General features: G+C 40.9%; 1 protein-coding gene across 2 annotated transcripts in view; it reads left to right on the forward strand.

Annotated features, from left to right (window-relative positions):
• The window catches only part of TTC29 (tetratricopeptide repeat domain 29), a 143,087-nt gene that overhangs the window by 67,006 nt on the left and 55,522 nt on the right, over positions 1–20,559 (forward strand). For both annotated transcript variants that reach the window (XM_048508830.1, XM_048508831.1), the window contains exons 10-11: positions 9,881–9,972; positions 16,572–16,695. In XM_048508830.1, coding sequence (XP_048364787.1) covers positions 9,881–9,972; positions 16,572–16,695 — 216 coding nt within the window. The remainder of the gene's footprint in view (positions 1–9,880; positions 9,973–16,571; positions 16,696–20,559) is intronic.

A 20,559-nucleotide genomic window follows, 5' to 3' on the forward strand; every position in this document is an offset into this window, starting at 1 on the left:
CTTCAACAGGGTCAAAATCAAGGAATGTAATGATGTATTATCGAAGACTTTCACAACCGGAATCACTAGGATGTTGTGGGTTTTCCAGGTTGTATAGCCGCATTCCAGTAGTTTTTTCTCCTGACGTTTCACCTGCATCTGTGGCTGGCATCTTAAAAATCAGAGGTTTGTTTTGAAATGAATGTAATATACAATGAAATGATTGTTATATAAATAAAGCTTGTTTAAACAGTTGGTCTTATAAAATAGCTTTTTGTTATAATAAGAAGCAGAATACCAGCCACAGAGGCAGGCCAAACATCAGGAGAAAATACTACTGGAACACAGCCATACAGCCCACAACATCCTAATGTAATGATGGTACATTTGATTGGACCACAACTCAATAAATAGCACATGGCCAGTCCAAAATATCTGGCCCATGCACTCCTATTGAGAATGGGATATTACTCCACAAGTCCCAGTGATGTTGCAGTGGTCTCTGGTATAATCTCCCATTTTCTGCTGGGCATGGCACCTTGAACAGGTGTTACAGCAGGACTCTTGTGCCACTTTATGCCCCATAGCTTTACCGGTGTTAGCTTAAGGAGAATGGAAGTGTGGTGCTATGCTCCTTCCTCCTGCAGAGGTTTATGTGCATATGTATGTGCATGACCAAGGAGGCAGGGTACTTAATGTGGGTGAGTTGGGGTGGACAGTCTCTTGCCCAGGGCTACGTAAGACCTGGAGCTGGCTCTGATCTTACAGGAAACCTCTTTACATATGTGTTAAATGGTTTACCGATAAGCTTTAATTTTCCCATCATGAACATTTGGTCTTGCCTTCTTTCTTCCTGGTAACTGCTGCAGCCCTCTTGTTTTATAGTATCATATTTTCTAACCATAACTACTTATCTCTGTTTTCTAGAACCTGTTCTTGGTAAACTATCGTCCATGTTTGGCTTCTTGAAAAAAAATGCTTTGTTAAATTTTTGAGCCAATTAGTGTTTGTTCCCTCCCCAAGGTCTCTCATTCGCTAAGTGGGGAAGTGGTGAGAAATGGTGTGAGCTACTGATAGCATACTATAGGTATAGGACAATTATACCTTCAATGAAAAAAAACAACACATGCCCTCTTTACTGTGTCCTTAATGTAGGATCTATTATGGCAGAATAAATGAATACAGCATTCTGCAGGAGGAGCAAAAGCGTCAGCAGTGTGTAATAATATTTTGTTACTAGCATGTTGGACTAGGGTAGTGATCTTTGGTGTAAGAATAGGGGGGTTACAAGAGTGATCTAATTTTTTTAATGTGAAATGTAATTGGCAAAATTCCTGTTACACACACACATGCACACACTGTAGAGCCAATGAAATGAAGCAGTTAAAGCGTTGGACTACAGTCTGAGAGACCCTGGTCCAAATTCCCACTCTGCCCTAGAAAATTGCTGGCTGACCTTGAGCCAGTCACACCCTCTCAGCCTAACCTACCTTATCAGGTTGTTGTGAGGATAACAAGGAGGAGAACAATGTAAGTTGCTTTGGGTCCCCATTGGGGAGAACAGTAATAGATAACATAATATAAGAATTCAAAGATAATAAAAGAATATAAGAATTTGAATAGATAACATAAGAATATGAGAATTCGAAGAATGTAATAATATTTTCCTAAATGTTTTAAACATATGTTGAGTTGAAACCCCTTCTCTAAAGATACTGCTCCCTATCAAGAGAAATAAATATAGTTCTCCTGGATTTAAATCAGCACCAGGCAACCTAATTAGAGGCCTGGGGCATTCTCATTCCTTGTTTGCAAGTTTTTAAAAAGACTAGTAAACGTCTTACTACTAAATGCAATCAGTAATATCTTGAAAATGAATATGCAAAATTTGTCAAAGGTATATTTGATGCAGCAGAAGTGCAAGAGTGCCCTAAATAAATTGATTTCAACAAAATGTCAATGTGGACCTGTTTCCTGCTGGATATATTGCAATTTAATTGCAAGATAGGTATAGAATAAGCTAAAAAAAGAGCAAGTCCGAACTCTGTGCCTTTTGTGAAACTAGCCATATCTCCCTCTCCCCACTCTCCTCTGCATCAATTTGTCTACCAACACGTCTCATGGCTCCAGGAAAATATTATTGGAAGCTGCTACTCAGTCTGGTCTTTAGCGTGTTACTGCAGTGCTTGTCAGAATCTATTAGCTAGTGATGTCTTTGACTAATGTTGCAGTTGATTGTCTGAACCATGTTCAAGAACTGTAAATGAGGCAGAAGCATCTTAACTGCTCAGTGACTGTGAAATGTCTGAGCTATATTGAATTGTCAGAAATCGAAATAAATGTATTTTCAATAAAATTTGACAGTGATTTAAAATATGAGGGTTTAAGGAGCGTGGGTGGTACACGGTATGATTGTTATAGCAATATAGCTTAGTGTCATTAAATCCTTATTTTATTTTTAAGGGGATTGGATCCAAAGCAGCTTTTGTGTGAGCAGAAGGCACTTCTCTTCACACAAAGGAAGGCTCCAAATATCTGCAGATCTCCCTTCTCACAAGCTGCAAGCCCCTGCACTGCATCCTGTGCTGACCCTCAGGAGCACCTGACCCTCAGGGGATCCTCAGGGGACCCTCGGGAACATAGGAACTGCAGAATACTGAGGGAGTCAGGAAAAAAATAATGTGTGCCATGTCATAGTACCAATTGCAGTTCTTTGCACCTGAGCAAGGGATTTGATAAAGTCGCAGAATCAGTTTTTGTAACCTTGGCTGATAACATTCTGAAATACAGATTTATCCGGCTTCTTTATTTTGCCTGTGTATGTTCTAACCTGCAGGTTTACTGCTTCTGTAAATGGAAGTGATAGTAATTTCCATGCTAGGATTCAGGGTCAGATTCTGTGTTGCTCATGTCCAAACTCTGCTATAATTTCACAAAATTAATTATGAATGACAATAATGACAAGACATAAAGGGATGTAGTTAATTGTCATACAGTAACTAACATTAACACTTGATAATATAAGAGAAATAAAAAATAATTCCTGCACTTCTGTGTAGGGTCATTTTCACCTCCAGTTTGATCAGAAATTCTCAACAATAATCTCAAATGATTGAAAAATGTTGTAGTTTTATTCAGACTTTCACAGCTCTATGCATTGTCGAAGGCTTTCAAGGCTGGAATCACTAGAATGTTTTGGTGTTCCGGGTTGTATGGCCATGTTTCAGTAGTATACTACTAGAACACAGCTATACAACCTGGAAAACCCACAATATCCTAGTTTCACAGTTTCACAATTCTAACTCACCAAAATACATTTTCCACACACGCTTTCTAACTCACCAAAATACATTTTCCACACACGCTTTCTTACATTATTTGGTTGTGGATCTCCACTCTTCTCCCATCCACTCACTCTATATTTCCCCATCTGACAGTGGTGAAGCCACAAGGGGGCGGGGTGTGTGTCATGCACCAGGCACATGCCTGGGGGTGCAAAAATCACCTCCAGGCCTCTCCCCTTTCCCTGTGGTGCCCCCCCGTGGTGCCCCACCCCCCTTCCCACACTTACCTTAGTTCCTTTTCAGAACTTTTTCAGGCTTCAAAAGGCCTTGTTCTCAGTAAAAAAAAAGACCTGAGGAACTATAGTTTCCAGGAGACCTTGGGGCTCACAAGGTCTCCTGGGAAGTATAGTTCCCATCAGGCCTTTTTTTTTTTACTGAGAACAAGGTCTTTTGAAGCCTGAAAAAGTTCTGAAAAAGGAACTAAGGTAAGTGTGGGAAGGGGGGAAGGGGGGACACCGCGGAAGAGCTGTGGGAGTGGGTGGGTGGGGGATGGGGGCATGGGAGGGCAGAAAATGTGGAATATGCACCAGGCACAGTTTGGCCCAGCTACGTCTCTGCCATCTGATAGGAGGCAATATCAGGAAGAAGCTGTAGCTTTGGTGCCCTGTTATTTGGTCCTGTGGGTCAACCAGTTGACTGTTGTTTGAAACAGGATGCTGGATTAGATGGACCACTAGGTCTGGTTAAACAAAGCTCTTGTGTTCTTGCTCCTGGCTTGGACCATATCAAAACAGAATTAGGCAGAGAAGTTCACTAGTTTTCTACTTGGTAAATAAATATTCTAGTTAACTGGCCATACTGAGGCCAGTTTTGACTTCAGGAGTACATTATGATGTAGTGTGATGAGTATCCGAGGACAACTGTCATTGTTTTCAATGGTAGACTGTGTGGACAGTATCAAAATAGATTTGGGCACATGCCCACATGTTCTGCCTCATGATGATGATTAATGATGAAAACATTCAAGTATTCAGAACTTTTTCATTCTGAACATTTGTTTGTGGTATTCAATTTAGGACAGGGAGGGAAGACAATGCAATCATTTTAATTCAGCATGTTGTATAACATGCAAGCAGGGCACATGAGAAACTCATAGGGAAATTTCCCTACAGTCCATAGTTTCTGCTGTGAGTTTTTCCTTCCCCATCCCTCACTTTCCCATGTTCTCTTCATAGATAGGGTTCTCCGCTTCCATTTTCTTGCCACAATTGCTGTCTCCTCCCCACGCTGTTCTTTGTCTGCTGCTCTTCTGTCTCCTCCCCTCCCCCAATGCTGGTCCCCACTGTCTCTTCACCTCCTCTTCCCCCCATCCTCTTCCCATTATGTTTCCTCTTTTATTCTCTACCTTTCCTCCACATCCTCTTCTTTTTAAAAGGTTTGATTTGGATGTCTCCCATTCTCTTTTCCAGAGCTAGCTTTTTTTTAAAAACGTGGAAAGAGTCATATGTTAGAAGGAAAACTGTCAATACAAATGGATAGATAGTGTTCATTCTCTCAGATTGTTTGAGTCTGAACTCTGTGATGGAAGACATCAAAAGTCTTATTTCTAGTGAGAATGAGATAAATATTCAGAATGCCATCTTCTAAAAAATATAGTGTAAACTTATGATTGAATTCTTGTGGTGAATTTCAAAGATGGTCAGCTACCAACTCATACATTCTAAATATATATGGTAACTGTTCTAAACAGTTAAGTATATCATGTGAAAATGGAAATGTCTGTGTGATCAGTGTATCATTTAGGCCAGCACTGATAAAAACCTTAAACCATGAGGATTGCCAGTTTTTTCGCCTGTGAATATGTAACCTCTGCTTGTGGGTTCTGTGGCGCAGAACTTGGAAGGAGTTTGCAACAACTAAATTTTAAACAAAATGGTTTACTTTCTTTAACATATGATACTTATCAAACATTAACATTTAACTTAACACTCTAAGGTCCTGTTCAAGTTTCATTCCAAGTCCTTCTAATTACAGTCTGATCATGCCAAGTCCATTCTTCCTGCTGGTGGTTGGCTCATGAAGACTCCAGAGGCTTGGTGAACTGGATTCAAGATGATAAAGGTTTCCAAAAGAACTCTCACCCATTACATACACAAAAAACCTGAAACAATAAATTCTAACATATACAATGTAGCAAAAATAAACAACTCCCTTCCTACTAGTCCCCAACAACATTGCAGTTACCTAAAACAAGGTGTTAAGGGCTATAAAAATCAATCAAGGTCCCAGCCTGGTAGCCTTGCATCCTCCAACTTCATGAGTTTTGCAGCCTTCCCCTGCTTTCAAACTCCACCCCTTTCTGGGTCATCCTATTCTGAACATAGGGGCTACATATATCTATATACTCATTTTTTTAACTTCATTTACATCCCTTCTTTCTTCTCAGTGGGAACCCAAAGCAGCTTACATCATTCTTTACTCCATTTTTTTCCTCACAGCAATTCCCTGTGAAGTAAGTTGAGCTGAGTATGCATGACTGGCCCAAGGTCACACAGTAACCTTCCATGGCAGAGCGGGGATTCCATCCTGGGTCTCCTGATCATAGTCCAACAGTCTAACCACTACACTACACTACACTACACTGGCTTTCCTATCTGGTGAAACTGTTGATTGAGTACATTTCCGGTTTGTCTGAATTCTAAGGCATGTTTTTTCCCCTTAACATTTTTTCCTTGTGTGCTATGTACTTTGGTAGTTAGTTGGTAATCATAGTTTCCCTGACCTGATAGCCCGTAGTAGCCCAAGCTCATCAGATCTCAGGAGCTAAGCAGGGTTTGCCCTGGTTAGTATTGGGTTTGGAGACAGCCAAGGAATTCCAAGGTCACTACGCAGAGGCAGGCAGTAGCAAACTACCTCTGAACATGTCTTTCCTTGAAAACCCCATGGGGTCACCATATGTCAGCTGTAACTAGATGGCAAAAAACAAAACAAGTGTATGTACTCTCATATTATCTAATTAAATAAATCAATAAAATTATGAGAGAGAAAAAGTGTTAAATGCAAGTCGAATTATATATAGTTTATGAAATTTGAAAAGGGTGGGTATATTTCACACACAGTGGCAAGAATTTTCTAGATATTAAAGGAATAACACCTTTTACATATCCATGGACACTTATGAAGAGGGGCTGGAATAGCATCCACAAAATTTCCAGTGACAATGATCTGGAATCATAAGAGATTTGTCACAAATATATAATGAAGATTGAAAGCCAGTTCTGCATAAATGAAAGAAATGCTTTAGAGAAGTCAGAAGAATTGGACAGTGATGAGACGTCCTATGAAGACTTCAGCAAGAATTGTTTTAAACTCTGCATAAATGGTAAATTAGAAAATGTCTGCTATATTGCCAGATTTCTACATTTGTTCTCATGATATGTAACAGAAAGGGGGGGGGGGGATGAAGGATGAGGATGTATGAGGATGTATGAGGATGAAGACAGATTTATGAACCAGAGGCATGGAAGAGAGTTTCCCTGCCTGCTCTATGACAGTGTTGACAAGGTTCAGTGTTGCATTGAAGCTGACCTCCATTTTGAGGTTTGACCTTCAAAATACATATTTAATGTTAAGAAAACATTTTTCTATTAGTTTTGAAGTATTTCAAACATTTCTACTAAAACAGTTTTTTCTGTCTCTCATCTTTTATATCATCTCTGTAGCTCAGTTTCTTTTATTTCCTTTATTTATCTGGCATCCTTTGTTTCAACATTTGATGTTATTCCTTCATACCGCTAATATTTTTCTAGCTCTATGGTACAACTGCTTTCACCACAGAAGGAGAACAGAATGTTTTTACATGCCTCAGAATATGTCTTCTGGACCAAGAACCTATTGTTAAATCCTATAAAGTACAGCTTTCATCCACCACAACGATATGAATATTGGAAAACAGATCATACCCACATTTTTATTGTTATATAAATGTGTCTGATAATGTCACGCAAATCTGGAAACAGAAGATGGTAATATTTGTGTATGTATTGTTTAGGAGAAAGCTGAAATTCTGTAATGCACTAAATCTGCTGCAGTATGAAGAGAATAGTTATGACACATCTGAATAACATATTTCTCATGCCCTACGCAGTTTCTTTCCCTGAAAATAACACTTTTTAATAAATTCACAAATTTCTGTGTCACAGCCCAATCCAAAGGGTGTGTGTGTGTGTGAACTTGGACGCAGTGCAGACTCATGCTGGTGTCTTTCCCCATCTGCCGGCATAAGGGGCACCACCAGCAGAGAAGGCATGGATGGCCACCCCACAGCTCTGTCTGGCATTTGGCCAAATATAGCTCTGTCTGCTCCACAGCTCTGTGATGGCAAAACCTGGAGGTGTGTGCCACTGTGGCGCAGGGGGATATGGGGAACAAGGTGTTCCCAGGGTGGAGTTTTCACCTGGGCTTTGGTGCTAGGAATACCATAGTGTGGGCCTTGGAGTTACACCACCTTTTCAGGTGGTATAACTTTATTTTGGGCAATGGACAACTTTTCAGGCAGCGTGGGGATTTTTCTTTTTTCCCTGCCTCCCTTTGCTGCCTGAAAGCTGTCTGTAACGGGATAGTGAGTAAGCTATCCCTTTGCAGGGGGTTTGTTTTTGTTGGGGAGTGGGGTTGGTCATTGGAGATGTCCCTAATATATACTTACAGAGCTCATCTTAAAATGGAGATTCTGTAATTATTATTTGAGAGAGGGGAGACAGTAATAATAGAATGCTTTGTTAGATCTGCTCCACCTGTTAGAAGAATGTTGTGATTCCTCAACTGAGTGAAAACAGGTTAAAATTGTTTTAGCTTTAACCTTTGTACATAAATATTAGAGCAACACATCTCTCTATGTAGATGTATATTTACTCTTTCTGTCTAAAAATAGTATTAAATCTTATAAAATACAGATGTGCGGAGGAGTTAGAAGATTTACTGAATCAGTTGCTTCAGGCAGTATGCAAATTCCAGTAGACATTAATGCATTAAGTAGCACCTGTGTTGGCTTTATGGGTTTTATTTATTTTACGGTTGTGAATGAAAGACCAAGAAACAAAGTTACATATAATTTTAGATTTTTCTCCAGAATTATCCATTTAGTTTCTCTTGTTTCGATAATATAAGTAGCTCCAATTCCCGCTAACCCATAATTCACAGGTAAGCTTGGTACAAAGGCTCTTTGTGATCTATTGTGTTTACTGAGAAGTATTGTTCTCCACATAGTGTCATTTTTTCAGATATGAAAGTGTCAACTAATGTGATCTTACTTAAACAGAAAGGCAGAATTATGGCAGCAGAATATGGCAACAGGAGCTTGAACTGTGAACTGAAGAACTGGAAGATACTAGAAAGTCAGTCTATTACAGAAAATACCCTGAGAACTGCATGATACTTTCTAGATAGCATTGTACCTTTTTGTCCCAGCCTTATCTAACAAGGGATTTTTTATATCACTGGAATGAATGCTTCAAACTGGCCATGTCATTTTCATCTTGAGCATTGCAGTGTTTTCAGTGGAAACAGCTGACCCAAAGCCACTCCCAAGTTGCCAGCATTGCAGCTGACCCTGTCAGCCAATTCCTTAAAAAAGACTTCCCTTGTCACCTCAGTAAAGTTATGTGTAAACTGCTCTGGTCAAGGTCAGTTTGGCTCAGGATCCATTCCTATTGGGATACATTTGAACATCCAGTCAAGCTTCACCATTCGTGCAGATTTCTCTACCATGCTCCCTTGCACTCCCCATCCCCCTTCAAACCTGGCAAATGACATTTGCTAATCCTTTCTTTAAAATGTACAAAAAGGATTTCCATAGATAGTCTTCAGAGGGTTCTTGTGTCCTCATGTGTGTAATAGATTGGGTCAAGGCACTGAGAGGGATGGAAGAAAGAACAGGATTTCATTATATATACATGCTTTCTTGCCACTCACGGATGGAACAAAAATTGATGGAAAGGGAAATTATGCAATAAAGATGATGTCAGTGTTATATTAAATTAAGATCATATGTTTAACTGTGGCAGATGTAATCCTTTGCTTACAGGAGAGGTCACGTTAATAGACTGCATTCCAAATGAATATTAACAAATCACTTTTGTGCAAAGATAATTAGAACTATGTGTGATAAGTCGATATATAAGTGCTTGTTTTCAAGATTATCCTTTAAAAATATGCAATTTATAACTGATTCCTGTACAAACTTAAAAATCTTCTCAACAGCTGTTGTCAGGAAACTGCATGTGAGTGATGTATTTGAGAACTGTTAGCTCATAATTGCCATGTAAGTATTCGCAGTTTGTGAATCGTGTACGTTGCTTTATAAACTAGCATCCATTTATTTGGCTTTCTAACATAGAAAATGGTGATTTTTTTAATTAGAAGCTTATGTGTGATATTTACAGTTATACATTTCTGTTATATGGAATAATTATGCAAGGAAGTCTTTTATGTAAATCATTTCAAATGAATGGCACAATCTATAGAACAGTTTCTTATCTGGTCCTGCAATGGGGACAAAAATTTTAGAAGCCGAAATAGCTAGTAATGTTTCTCTGTGGTTTTTTTTTTTTGTCTTATAGCAGCTAAATGCTTACCTGGAATTATCCAAAATATTGGGAGACTACAGTGCTATAGGCAACGCATATCAAGCTTTAGCCCAAGTCCTGGTAAGGTAGGTTAGTGCATCCTTGTTGTGCTGTCTCTGTAAATTCAGTCAACTGTGAAAGATTTAAATTGTTAGAGGTTCGTTGCTTCCTGTTACTGGCTGCTCAATTTTTTCATCAATTCCCTGCTTCGCCATGTGACTTTTAAAATCATATGTTGCTTAAATTATAGGGTCCATCCTCAAAATAGTTCTTTACACATATTGGGAGCTGGATTGATTATTTTTGCCTTTCAAAAAATGTATGCCTAAAAATAGACGTCATCCCTTACTGGTTAAAAATACCCCAAAATGCACAGAAAATTATAACATGCTTCAGTAAATGTGTCACTGTATAACCTTTCTAGAATTCTTCTTCAAAAGTTTCTATCTTTATTATTCTGCCTCAGTTCTTTCACAAAACACTATGTTTTTTATGACTTGACGTTGCAAATATAATTCTCTTTCCATAATTTTAAATTGTAGTTTTGCACCATAGATGTATGGATTTCGGCAGGAAATGCTTTGAAATCACACTGAAACTTTTGCAAACAATATATCATACAGTTTTGTTTGCAAATAATATATCATACAGTTATTCCAGTCAAGAGGTCAGCATACTATCTGATGTATATACAGAGTAAATATACAGCAGCCCCACTTGCTTCATTTGAAGGACCCAGTTATAGAACTGACCTTGACATTAAGGGTTCCATGAGTCTACCATAGGGGCTTGCAGACACACACGGGCATGGAATTCCTAGTGGGAACTCCTTTTAAAATTGCCACAGAGGTCTGATTCAACCTGGGACAACAGCACAGGAATGGAGGGGATTCTGCCTTCCCCCCTGCACTGTTTCTCTGAGTCAGAATGGCACAGGTGGTGTTATTTGCCCATCTGAGGGGCTTAATGTGCACAGAAGCTTACTCATGGAGTTCCTCTGATGGGGCAAATAATGTCCCCTGATCTTTTTAGCACAGGAAAACTGTGTCGGGAGGGAACGGCATAAGCCCCTCCTTTCCCCGCAGTCCTGTGGCAATCTTAAAAGGATTTTCCACTCCAATGTTTCTGCAACCCACACCCCGCCCTGCAGACTCAAGGAAGCTGCAGCATCTTGTTTGGTCATGACAAGTAGAACAGAAAGCATGGGTGTTTCCACTATGTGTGTAGAAATTAATGGGAAAGCTTCAGTTTGTAGGGACCTTGGTAGACCACTTGAATACGTTGTAATCACTTTTCTGGACAGATTACAGTCACAATTTTATTCTAGGGGTCTCTAGAATTTCACTTCAGGAAAGGTAAGCACCAGGTTCTCTAGAGGGATGCCTTTATATACCTTCATATTTATTTTGCCGCCTGAGGAGGGAAGGAAGCAGTCCGAGGGTACAGAAGTCGTTGGCGCTTGGGCCCATATAAGTCTGCGACCCCACCTCCCTTAGGCACATCACTCACTCGCGCCGGCAGCTGGGGCCTGCATGGGGCTGTGCTGGATGCCAGCACTAAGCCTGCCCCTCTCCCTGCCCCACCCCCAGGCAGCAACAGAGGCCAAGGTACATTTCAGCTGCTCTTTCTTTTCCTTTATTGTCTGGGAAAACACTACAAAGCTCCACCTAATGATATAAATCAAAATGCTTTCATCATTATTCAGTTATTAGTAGAATTGTCTTTGCAATAATGGCAATGTTAGTATTCATTGATCAATGCAGTTTCTATTAATTTTCCACTTAGGTCTCCTCTGGGCAGCTAGAAAGGCAGAAAGAGTTTGTGTTGGAAGGGAATTCAGAATCTTAAGTACAAGCTATATGTTCTTGTGTGTATATGTATGATAGCATAGCTAATTAGAGAAATCACTAAATTGGAATTCATACACTGTTCCCTAAGTCTCTGCCAGAGAGTGAGGCTACTAACATATCTGCCAAGTCCTCTAGGTTTTAGAGGTTTTGAAAGCTGAGGTAATAAACTGCAGACAAGTACATACTAGGAGGATAGGATTGTTATAATTGGCTTCCTTTGTAAAAAACTGAGATTGCTCTGCAGGATCCATTGTAAGGAACCATCTAGCAGTGATCATATTCTGAGGAGATAAATTGAGAAAGTCTTGCATTTGGACCGTGATTGAAGCACTGCTTTTTGAAACTAGCCTTTATTCTTGAAAGAGAAAACCTCTGTTCTGTATGTCAGAACCAGAGTTATTCATGAAATGTGAGCAGTGTATAATAGCCTCTCAGTATCTTAGAAGGGTCAAGTCTGTTCAAATATTTAATAATTCTTTCAAGTGATTAATTCAGGAATCTTTCATTCTTAATCCAGAACACTGACCTGCATTTTAATAAGCAACAGCCCTTTCCTTGGCAAGTCTTATTTTCTGTTGGAGCCAGCATATGAACACTTAAGGAACATGCATTCCTTCTAATGTACGTTGTGTTTTTCAATAGAGATCTTAAATTCAGTCTTTAGAATGTAGGAGCTGCTGATACCTACTCAGATTAAGCCATTTACTCTTTTGACTGGATGCTGCTTTTAACCCTGCTCTGCAGTGCATAGATATCTGCGTATGAAGCTACCTGGTGCTGAATCAGGCCATTGGTCTATCAAGCTCAGTACTGAGTAGCAGCAGCTCTCAAGGGTCTCAGGCAAAAGTCTTTCACATCAGCCATTACCTGATCCTTTTAAGCAGAGATGCTGGAAATTGAATGGGACTCTTTGCATGCAGAGCAGATACTCTGTCACTGAGCCAGAGCCCCTCCCCAGTGACGGGACAATTGAGCTGTTCAAAAGCTGGGCCTTTTCGTTTCCTTTTCTAATAACGTCCCTCCCCTTCTTTTTGCATACTAGTGTTTCCTTGTGTGTATATATATACACATACGTTCTGAAAGTGTTATATCCAGTGGGGAGATATAAATACATAAATCTGTCAACCAACTATAATATTTTGCATCTAACAAATACTCTCTGACTCATGAAAGCTACAATACTTTTGTTAATTTTTCAGATGCCAGCTGTCTCTTTGCAGTTTTAAAATTGCTTTTACTTTCTATATCTGAAGCAATTGTTGTTTTCACAAGAGAATGGAAAGTCAATTTCTAGGCCAGGCCATGTGCAGGGGTGGTTTAACTACAAGGCAGTTGCCCTGGACCCCACACTAGGAAGGGCCCCTGAGTGCCATGCAGGTGTTGGGAGGGGCTAGGAAGTTGGAGCCTAGTATCTCTCACTCTTTCTCCTGTGACAAGAAATTGTTCCATAAATTGAAAAGTGATCTTGCCAATTGCAACCCAGAAAGAATTCTGACTACACAGGAGCAGTTTTAAACTGTTGTATTGCTTCTTCTCACTGCTTGGGAGGAGCAGGCCTGATTGATGACCATGCCTATAAACAGTGGCCATGTTGAGAGCTAAGATGCTGAGCAAGATCAGATAGGTGCTTGCTCACGTGGGAAGGCTGGCCTCTTAGCCACAAGTGGCAGGAGGAGCCTGACTGAACAGCTTGCTGAATTGAAAGGAAGGAAGGGGGCTGCGGCAGCAACCAGCAGAGGGGAATGGTGTCCAGAGCTCAATATCAGTGTATGGCACCTTGGGAGGAAAGCATGCCTCATAAGAGTCAGGATATGGAATGGGCAGTTGTAGTAAGTAGCTAAGCAATTAAAATATGTTAATGTGAGCAGAAGCAGAAACAGCCACAGCAGGGTAAGAAAAGGATAGCTGTGAAGGAATCATGAGGCGGTGGATGGATATCTAAAGGATGTTTATGTGGGGTGGGTAGGGAGAGAGGAGGTATGTCTGGGAGCTGGTAGGGAGTAACCATAGGTCTGATCCAGCAAGGCTACTTTTAGTTTCATCAAAATGCACTATTCAGAATAGAGTAGAATAGACTGCACTATTGCAGGTCTGAAATGGTAGTTGCAATTTTTAATGTTCTTTTACTTAAAAGCCTCCCTGAAAATAGAAAACTGGTACTGAAGGGGCAGGGAGAATTATCCTTGCTGTACTAACTTTCTGTTTTCTTAAGAGTTTTTAAAGCCAAAGAACATTTAAAGTTGAAATCCACTGCAATCTGCTGGTGCAGTCCATTCTGGCCTTTTAGTGTTCTATACCTCATTCTCCTACATATGTTAACCAGTGTTACCCTGTCTCCCTGACAGCAAAGAGGAATTCTGCTACTCATTCTCAAAACACTCTGACAAATGCAAAACCCCTCTGGTCTTTTTAACCCCACTTACAGGCAGAACTTTTTCCTGCAATTTGCAATGGCAAATGGCAAACTCACAGTGCCCTGAGCTTCCTCTGACTCAGAGACAGGGTGCTGCATAGCTTTTGCCTGCCTGGTGAGCCAGCCATCCAGGCAGCTGAGAGGAGTGGTTTGCATTAAAATATAGGGGTTGTGGGGGACACCCTTGACTTTTTCTCCAGAATTACTCAGATCACCCCTGGCTAATTGTATTTTTAGTGTCAGACTGTGCCCTTTTCAGAGCACTGGAGAAAATGGTAAAGAAGTGAAAGATGCCATAAGACTTCAGGTCTCATGAAATGTACTTGAACATCCTAGTTAGACCTTAAAAACAATAGTCTCTGATATAAAGCAGCCACCTTTGTCTTCTGAAGTTGCGGGTTCAAATGGTGCTTAAAATATGGTTCTGTGGAGAGTCTATAAAGCTGTGTAAATATAAAACAAAATGAATAATTATTTAAAGTTTGGTTAGGGCAAACAGATGTTCAAACAGATGTTTCCTACATAATAAGCTTGTACACTTTTTGGTCTAGTTTTAATCTTGAAGTAGAGTTTTACACTCACAGCAAAAATACAGCTTTGAGTCTGCATCCTGTGTTTTAATTATAAATGACTTTATTTTGTTTATTTTTATTTTTTGCTTTACAAAAATGCCACACCTTAAGGATGTTACTGTTTTCTATAACTGTTCTATAGGATGTTGCTATGACCAAAAATACATCAAAAACATTTCTATTAATTCATTACATTAAAAAAACCTTTTTACATTTTCTCCTATCACTGATTCCGTTTGACTTATTACTTTCAGCCTCTGGCCCACAAAGTTGGTGGCACAATCAACAAACCCCTCAGTGGCTGTTTCATCTCTGCTCTATTTGATTTCTCCACTCTGAGTAAATGATTAAGATTTCATGCATTGGTTCAACCAAAATCTATGTTCACTCAACCACATCCTTTATTGATTACTTCTACTGCAAACAGTAGGCCAAGTGTGATATACATAATTGGACAGTTGTCAGGGGATGAGGGTGTTAACAATCCTGTTTTCCCAGTTGGAAACTGGAATCACCTTGATACACAAATATTCTGCACAGTTTCATTCTCATTCTTTGGACCGAGGAGTACTTTTCCTCAGAATATATGTTTTTAACTCTCTAAGGTCTGGTTGAATGAATTTAATGATTATACCATATAATATGCTGTTCAAGTTGCACCTGTGCACTGCATATAGAAAACCAGAAAAACTGGAATTAATATTTGTCTAACATTTTAACCTTGTCCTTCTACTTATATAAATCAGTTCAGTTCTTCAATGTGGAAATGTTTGATTTTCTCCCCTTGGTAAGAAAAATAGGCTTCAAAATGTGACTCTGATTTTAAACTTTAGAAACCTTTTGACATGTGGCAAATATTTATAATACGTTTTACATTCCAGGAATGTTCAGTTGCCATCTCTTCTGAATTGTAATGATTATAAACAATTTTTTAAAATACAAATTTTGCCATTTTAACTGTCGGTCATTGTAAGGCACCTTGTCAGCTTGCGGCATTAGTTTTCTGCATTTCAGTCATCTGGATATGTCATATTCTTATAGGTTTGCAGATGTCCTGTTGTTTTTGTAGTTCCCATGTGAGAGAGGACACTGGAACAACATAATCATAGTTTTGAACATTTTCTTATGCATGACACTTTTTATTTCTTGAAATTAGTTATCTGCTACCTGAAAATTGGTGTGGAGCTTTTTAAACAAATTCCTTTTATCATTATATATAAACTTTATTTTCAGCACATTTCTATATTAGGACTTGAGCTTTTTGTTCACTGGTGGCTTGACATTTTGATTTCTGCACGGCTACATTAGGCACTCCTATTCACAGCTGATATTAAGGTCACCAGCCGTGACACATGAAAGAAAGTGTGTGATGTGTTTACTTACAAACTTGAGTGTCTGGCCTGTGAGCTGTTACTGTAGTGTGAGATATTTTATTGTAAATATAGCTTCCTTTATTAAAAAATGTGCAAATATTGTGTTGGTGTATATTGGCCAATATGCAGCTTAGATTTTGGAGTGACCTCAGGTTGTGTATATTTGAATTGGGAATTAGAGGAGAAACCTGCAGTTCAGTGCTGGTATGGCAGGTAGTGTGGCACCAGCAACCCTTGGCTTACCTGCATAGAGCTCAGCCATTATCTCTTGAAGGAGGCTATCACGTTTCTAAGTTGTAGCTTCATGGTGTGTATTAGTTGCTACAGTCTATGATTTTTCTCCAAAGTACACAAATAATTTCAAGCTATTGAATCTTTGTGTCAAGTTGATACATGGATTGACTGTTAGACACTCTACCTATGCATGGAAAAAGGAACTTCCTTGTTAAATGTATAGTCTCTTTTATTTCTTCTCAGTCTAGGGAAAGTGGATGAAGCCATTGCATACTTGGAGAAGTTTATGAATATTGCCAAGAATATTCAACTGACCCATAACTTAGTGGATGCATATACATTCCTGGGAAACATTTACAATGAAAGAGTAAGTACTAGCTTGGTCTATAGTCATGGAATCTGATCCTAAATATTTGTAGTTTCAATTTGACACCACTTGCAGGTTGTGTTTTCAAGCTTCTGACATGCCTTATCTTGGAAACAGCATATCTTTGGAGCAGACACTTGATAAAATATGCACAATTTAAAACCCCTGATTTTAGATGATAACTAGAAATAGGTGACATAAAGAAAAACATTTTAAAACTTGCAGTTAACTTTGCAAGCTAAGACACGTCATTGACAGACTTATGTTCTGCCTCACAGCCAACTTGCCTTTTCTTTGCTGTAGACGTTCCTATATGCATTATTTTTTGCCTTTTCCAAAGTCACCACAGAGCAGAGAAGCTGTTCTGTTTCCAAATGCTGGCAAAACATGACTTTTCCTGTTGTTTTCCTTTTCCCCATGAAACAAAACAGCTTAACAGGAAGCATGATTCTTTATCTGGGTTTATTATTATAGATTCGATCTACAATATAAAGCAGCAACCGAATCAACGAGTGCAGCCATTGCTGCCGGGGTGAGCAAAGGAGGCAAAATAGCCTTGCAAGCATAGCCGGACGGCATGCTGCAAATGGGGTGCAATGATTGGCTCCGGGCCGGTAAAGGCGGGAGGAGCCTGAATATATAAAGGGCACCACACCCAGAGCTCGCCCTTCCCGGCGGCGAGACTCAGAAAGGCGTGGCCCACCAACCCTCCCTAAGAGGAAAGGGTTGTTGCTTGGTCATTTATTGTCGCAGCCCTGGCGGGTTGGCAACGGGAGTCGCAACATCTGGGGAGAAAACGAGCCATCCGGCAGGTTCTCCCAGGCTTGTGCCCTGCGGAAGGGCTGGGGGTGGGGCGGGCAGGCTGGCAGACCGGTAGGCCGGGCCGCTGCCCAACACCCCAGGGAGTGGGGAGGGTCGGGCCGGCCATGGGCTTAGCCGGTGCCTGACACCCCAGCAAGCATGGAGAGGATGGCGGGCCGGTAGGCGGCCATGGGCTTAGCCGGTGCCCGCATCCTCAGCAGGAGCAGGAAGGGTGGAAGCCGGAGTGTTACCTCTGGGGCTCCCCTTCCTGCTAGTAGCTCCAATGGAGATTGGGGAATGTTGATGTTGCGACCCGTTTTGCTGCCCGAGCTTCTCTGTATATAGTTTGATATTAATTATGTTTATATATTAATAAATTGGGCTGCGGCCCAATCCATTTTCCAGCCTGTCGTAGTTGTGTCATTATTTTGACGGAGAAGGGTCTCACCATCTGCACGCAATGCAAGCAAAGAAGAGGTGGTTTTTATGCCCTGCTTTTTCTCTAAGGAGTCTCAAAGCAGCTTACAGTAGCCTTGCCTTGCCTTCCCCATAACATATGTCTTGTGAAAAATGTGGGGCTGAGAATGTTTGGAGAGAACTGTGACTAGCCCAAGTTCACACAGCAGGCTTCAGGAATATACTGCCTTTCCCATTTTTCAACAACATGGAGGAACCAAAATGGACTGCACAGTGGGAGGTCAGATAAACAAAAATCAGGGAGGTTTCTTTCAACAGAAGTGGTGTTCTATTAGCATAAGTGTCATTGTGCCATATACCTATACCCATATACCTATTCCTATACAGCAGCATTTCCCAGACATTTTTCCCATAGCCTGGTTATTTTAATACCTCTCCTCTGTGACACACTATTTTTTTTATCATTTGCATGCAGGGGCATCAGGGAGGCTCCTCAGGGTGCTGCTTCTGCCCACACCTACCTCACGGCACCAGCATCTGCCACGAAGCCTCAGTTCCATCCCCGGCCCCTTTCTGGGTGGTAGGCTGGCCAGGGAGGAGCCCCAAAGCTGCTGTATTGTTCCGGCTGGTCTGGCCCCAGGTGTGTGGTGCCCTCCAAGCAAGGACGGGGGTGGGGTGGTCGGTCCCAGCCCTGGACATTAGGTGACCCAGCATTTTGCTTTCGTGACCCAGTGTCAGGTCATGACCCACCATTTGGGAAACGCTGCTATACAGGGATTCTGGTATGGTTTCACACTGTATTGTGCATCACTTTTTGTACCACTTTCTCCATCTGGGTGCTGTAGCATATTGGCATCCTAAAGCAGCAAACACTTGTCTTCCCTGCAGCTTCCTAGTCCTTGCTACTCACGTAGTCCCACATATGGATTTTAAGTGCTTATTATTCATTGTTGTTGTAGAGGTCACATTGCCCATTACAGGGTTTTTAGTCAAACTTTTATTGTCAATTAGTAGCTGAAATACTGTGCCAAATAATTCAAATAGTGGTCACATTGCATTCTGGGTTTGACCAGTTTTTAAATCAATTTCAGTTCAATTTTCTGAGTAGGATTTCAGATTCTTTATTTCAGTGTATTTTAGCTGCCTTCACTTCTTTATCAGATACGGCAGCACTCTGTCTGTCTGTCTGTCTGTCTGTCTGTCTGTCTGTCTGTCTGTCTGTCTGTCTGTCTGTCAGTCATTTAACTTATAACCCGCCTTTCCCACAGTGGAGACCCAAATCAGCTTACATTGTTCTCCTCGCCTCCATTTTACCCTCACAACCACCTGGTGAGGTACATTAGGCTGAGAGTGTGTCACGGGTCCAAGAGCTCACAGCAAACTGCCATATCAGTGTAGAGATTTGAATCTGGTTCTCCTGGATCCTCATCCAGCAACCTCGTCTTTGTATCACATGCATGAATATCAAGCAAATTCAAACTAGCCTCATACTTTAATGAAAGGACAAATAGGAGAGTTAAAATGTTCTTTATTCATTAATCAGCCTCATCCCTTCATAGCAAATGTACCTGTAACATGTAAGTACACATAGAAGGAGGAGCAGTCGGTCCTTGCTTCCCAAGGCATGCACTGTATATGATATGCTTGGTGATTAATGTGCAGTTATTGTGCACATTATATTTCTCTGTATATACCAAGTTATTAGAATGAAATGTAATAGTATAATAGATGAAGTAGCACATGTGTAGGCAGATAATAAGGGAGATAGTGGCTTTATCTGCACAGGACATTCTTGGTATACATAACAAAATATGTTTGTGCAAACAGATTGATGTTGACATCATGAATTCAGCAAAAGTTAACTCCATTTAGGCCATTCTCTAGACACAATGTAATTTTTTTTTCAAGTGTTGATTTTAGGGGGCTGAAAGTTTAATCAGTGAATTAAGATGCTCTTGTTATGCACATACAGAACATATGTTCACTAGTAGATGTTGGTGTTCTACCCAGTCAGCATTTCTTAATAAACCAGACTAGAGAAAAGTATCCATTACTGCTGTACTCTTTCTAGCTCTTTAGTGTGCCTTTACCACTGGAGGACTTGCCTAGGGACAAGGGGTATCCCTTGTCCCCGGGCGCATCCATTGCAGTCACGTGGGGGGCGCCAAAACATCCCCTCACGCAGACTGATTTTGGAAGCCCAAGCAAGCCCGGCATTCAGGAAGCGGCTGCTGAAAAAATTAAGGAAGCCTGACATAGCCCCGCCCACTCGCTACGGTGGCCCTGAGTGTCCAGAGGGCGGGGGAGAAATACCATTGTGCCTCCAGGAGGAGGACTGGAGAGCTCCGCCTCCCCTCCCTCTCGCCCAGAGTGCAGTGCCTTATTCTCCAGTAAGTCCTTGATGTTGCTCTCAAGCCTTCTCCCCAGCAGACAGGCGCCAGCCAGCACAGGAGAAGTCCATAGGCTGGCTAGGAAGGCAATCCCTGCCCCACAAGGTGTTTGTTGTGGGGAGAGGAAGGGAGGGCGCGTTTGTGAACTGTTTGGAGACTCCTTAAAGGTAATGTGCAAATCCAAACTGCACTTCTATCCATAAAATCTTGTTTGCAATTGTGAATGGCCTTGATTGGGTGTGTGTGGGGGCGGGGG

The sequence above is a fragment of the Sphaerodactylus townsendi genome, linkage group LG10 (assembly GCF_021028975.2).
Source record: "Sphaerodactylus townsendi isolate TG3544 linkage group LG10, MPM_Stown_v2.3, whole genome shotgun sequence".
NCBI lineage: Eukaryota > Metazoa > Chordata > Lepidosauria > Squamata > Sphaerodactylidae > Sphaerodactylus > Sphaerodactylus townsendi.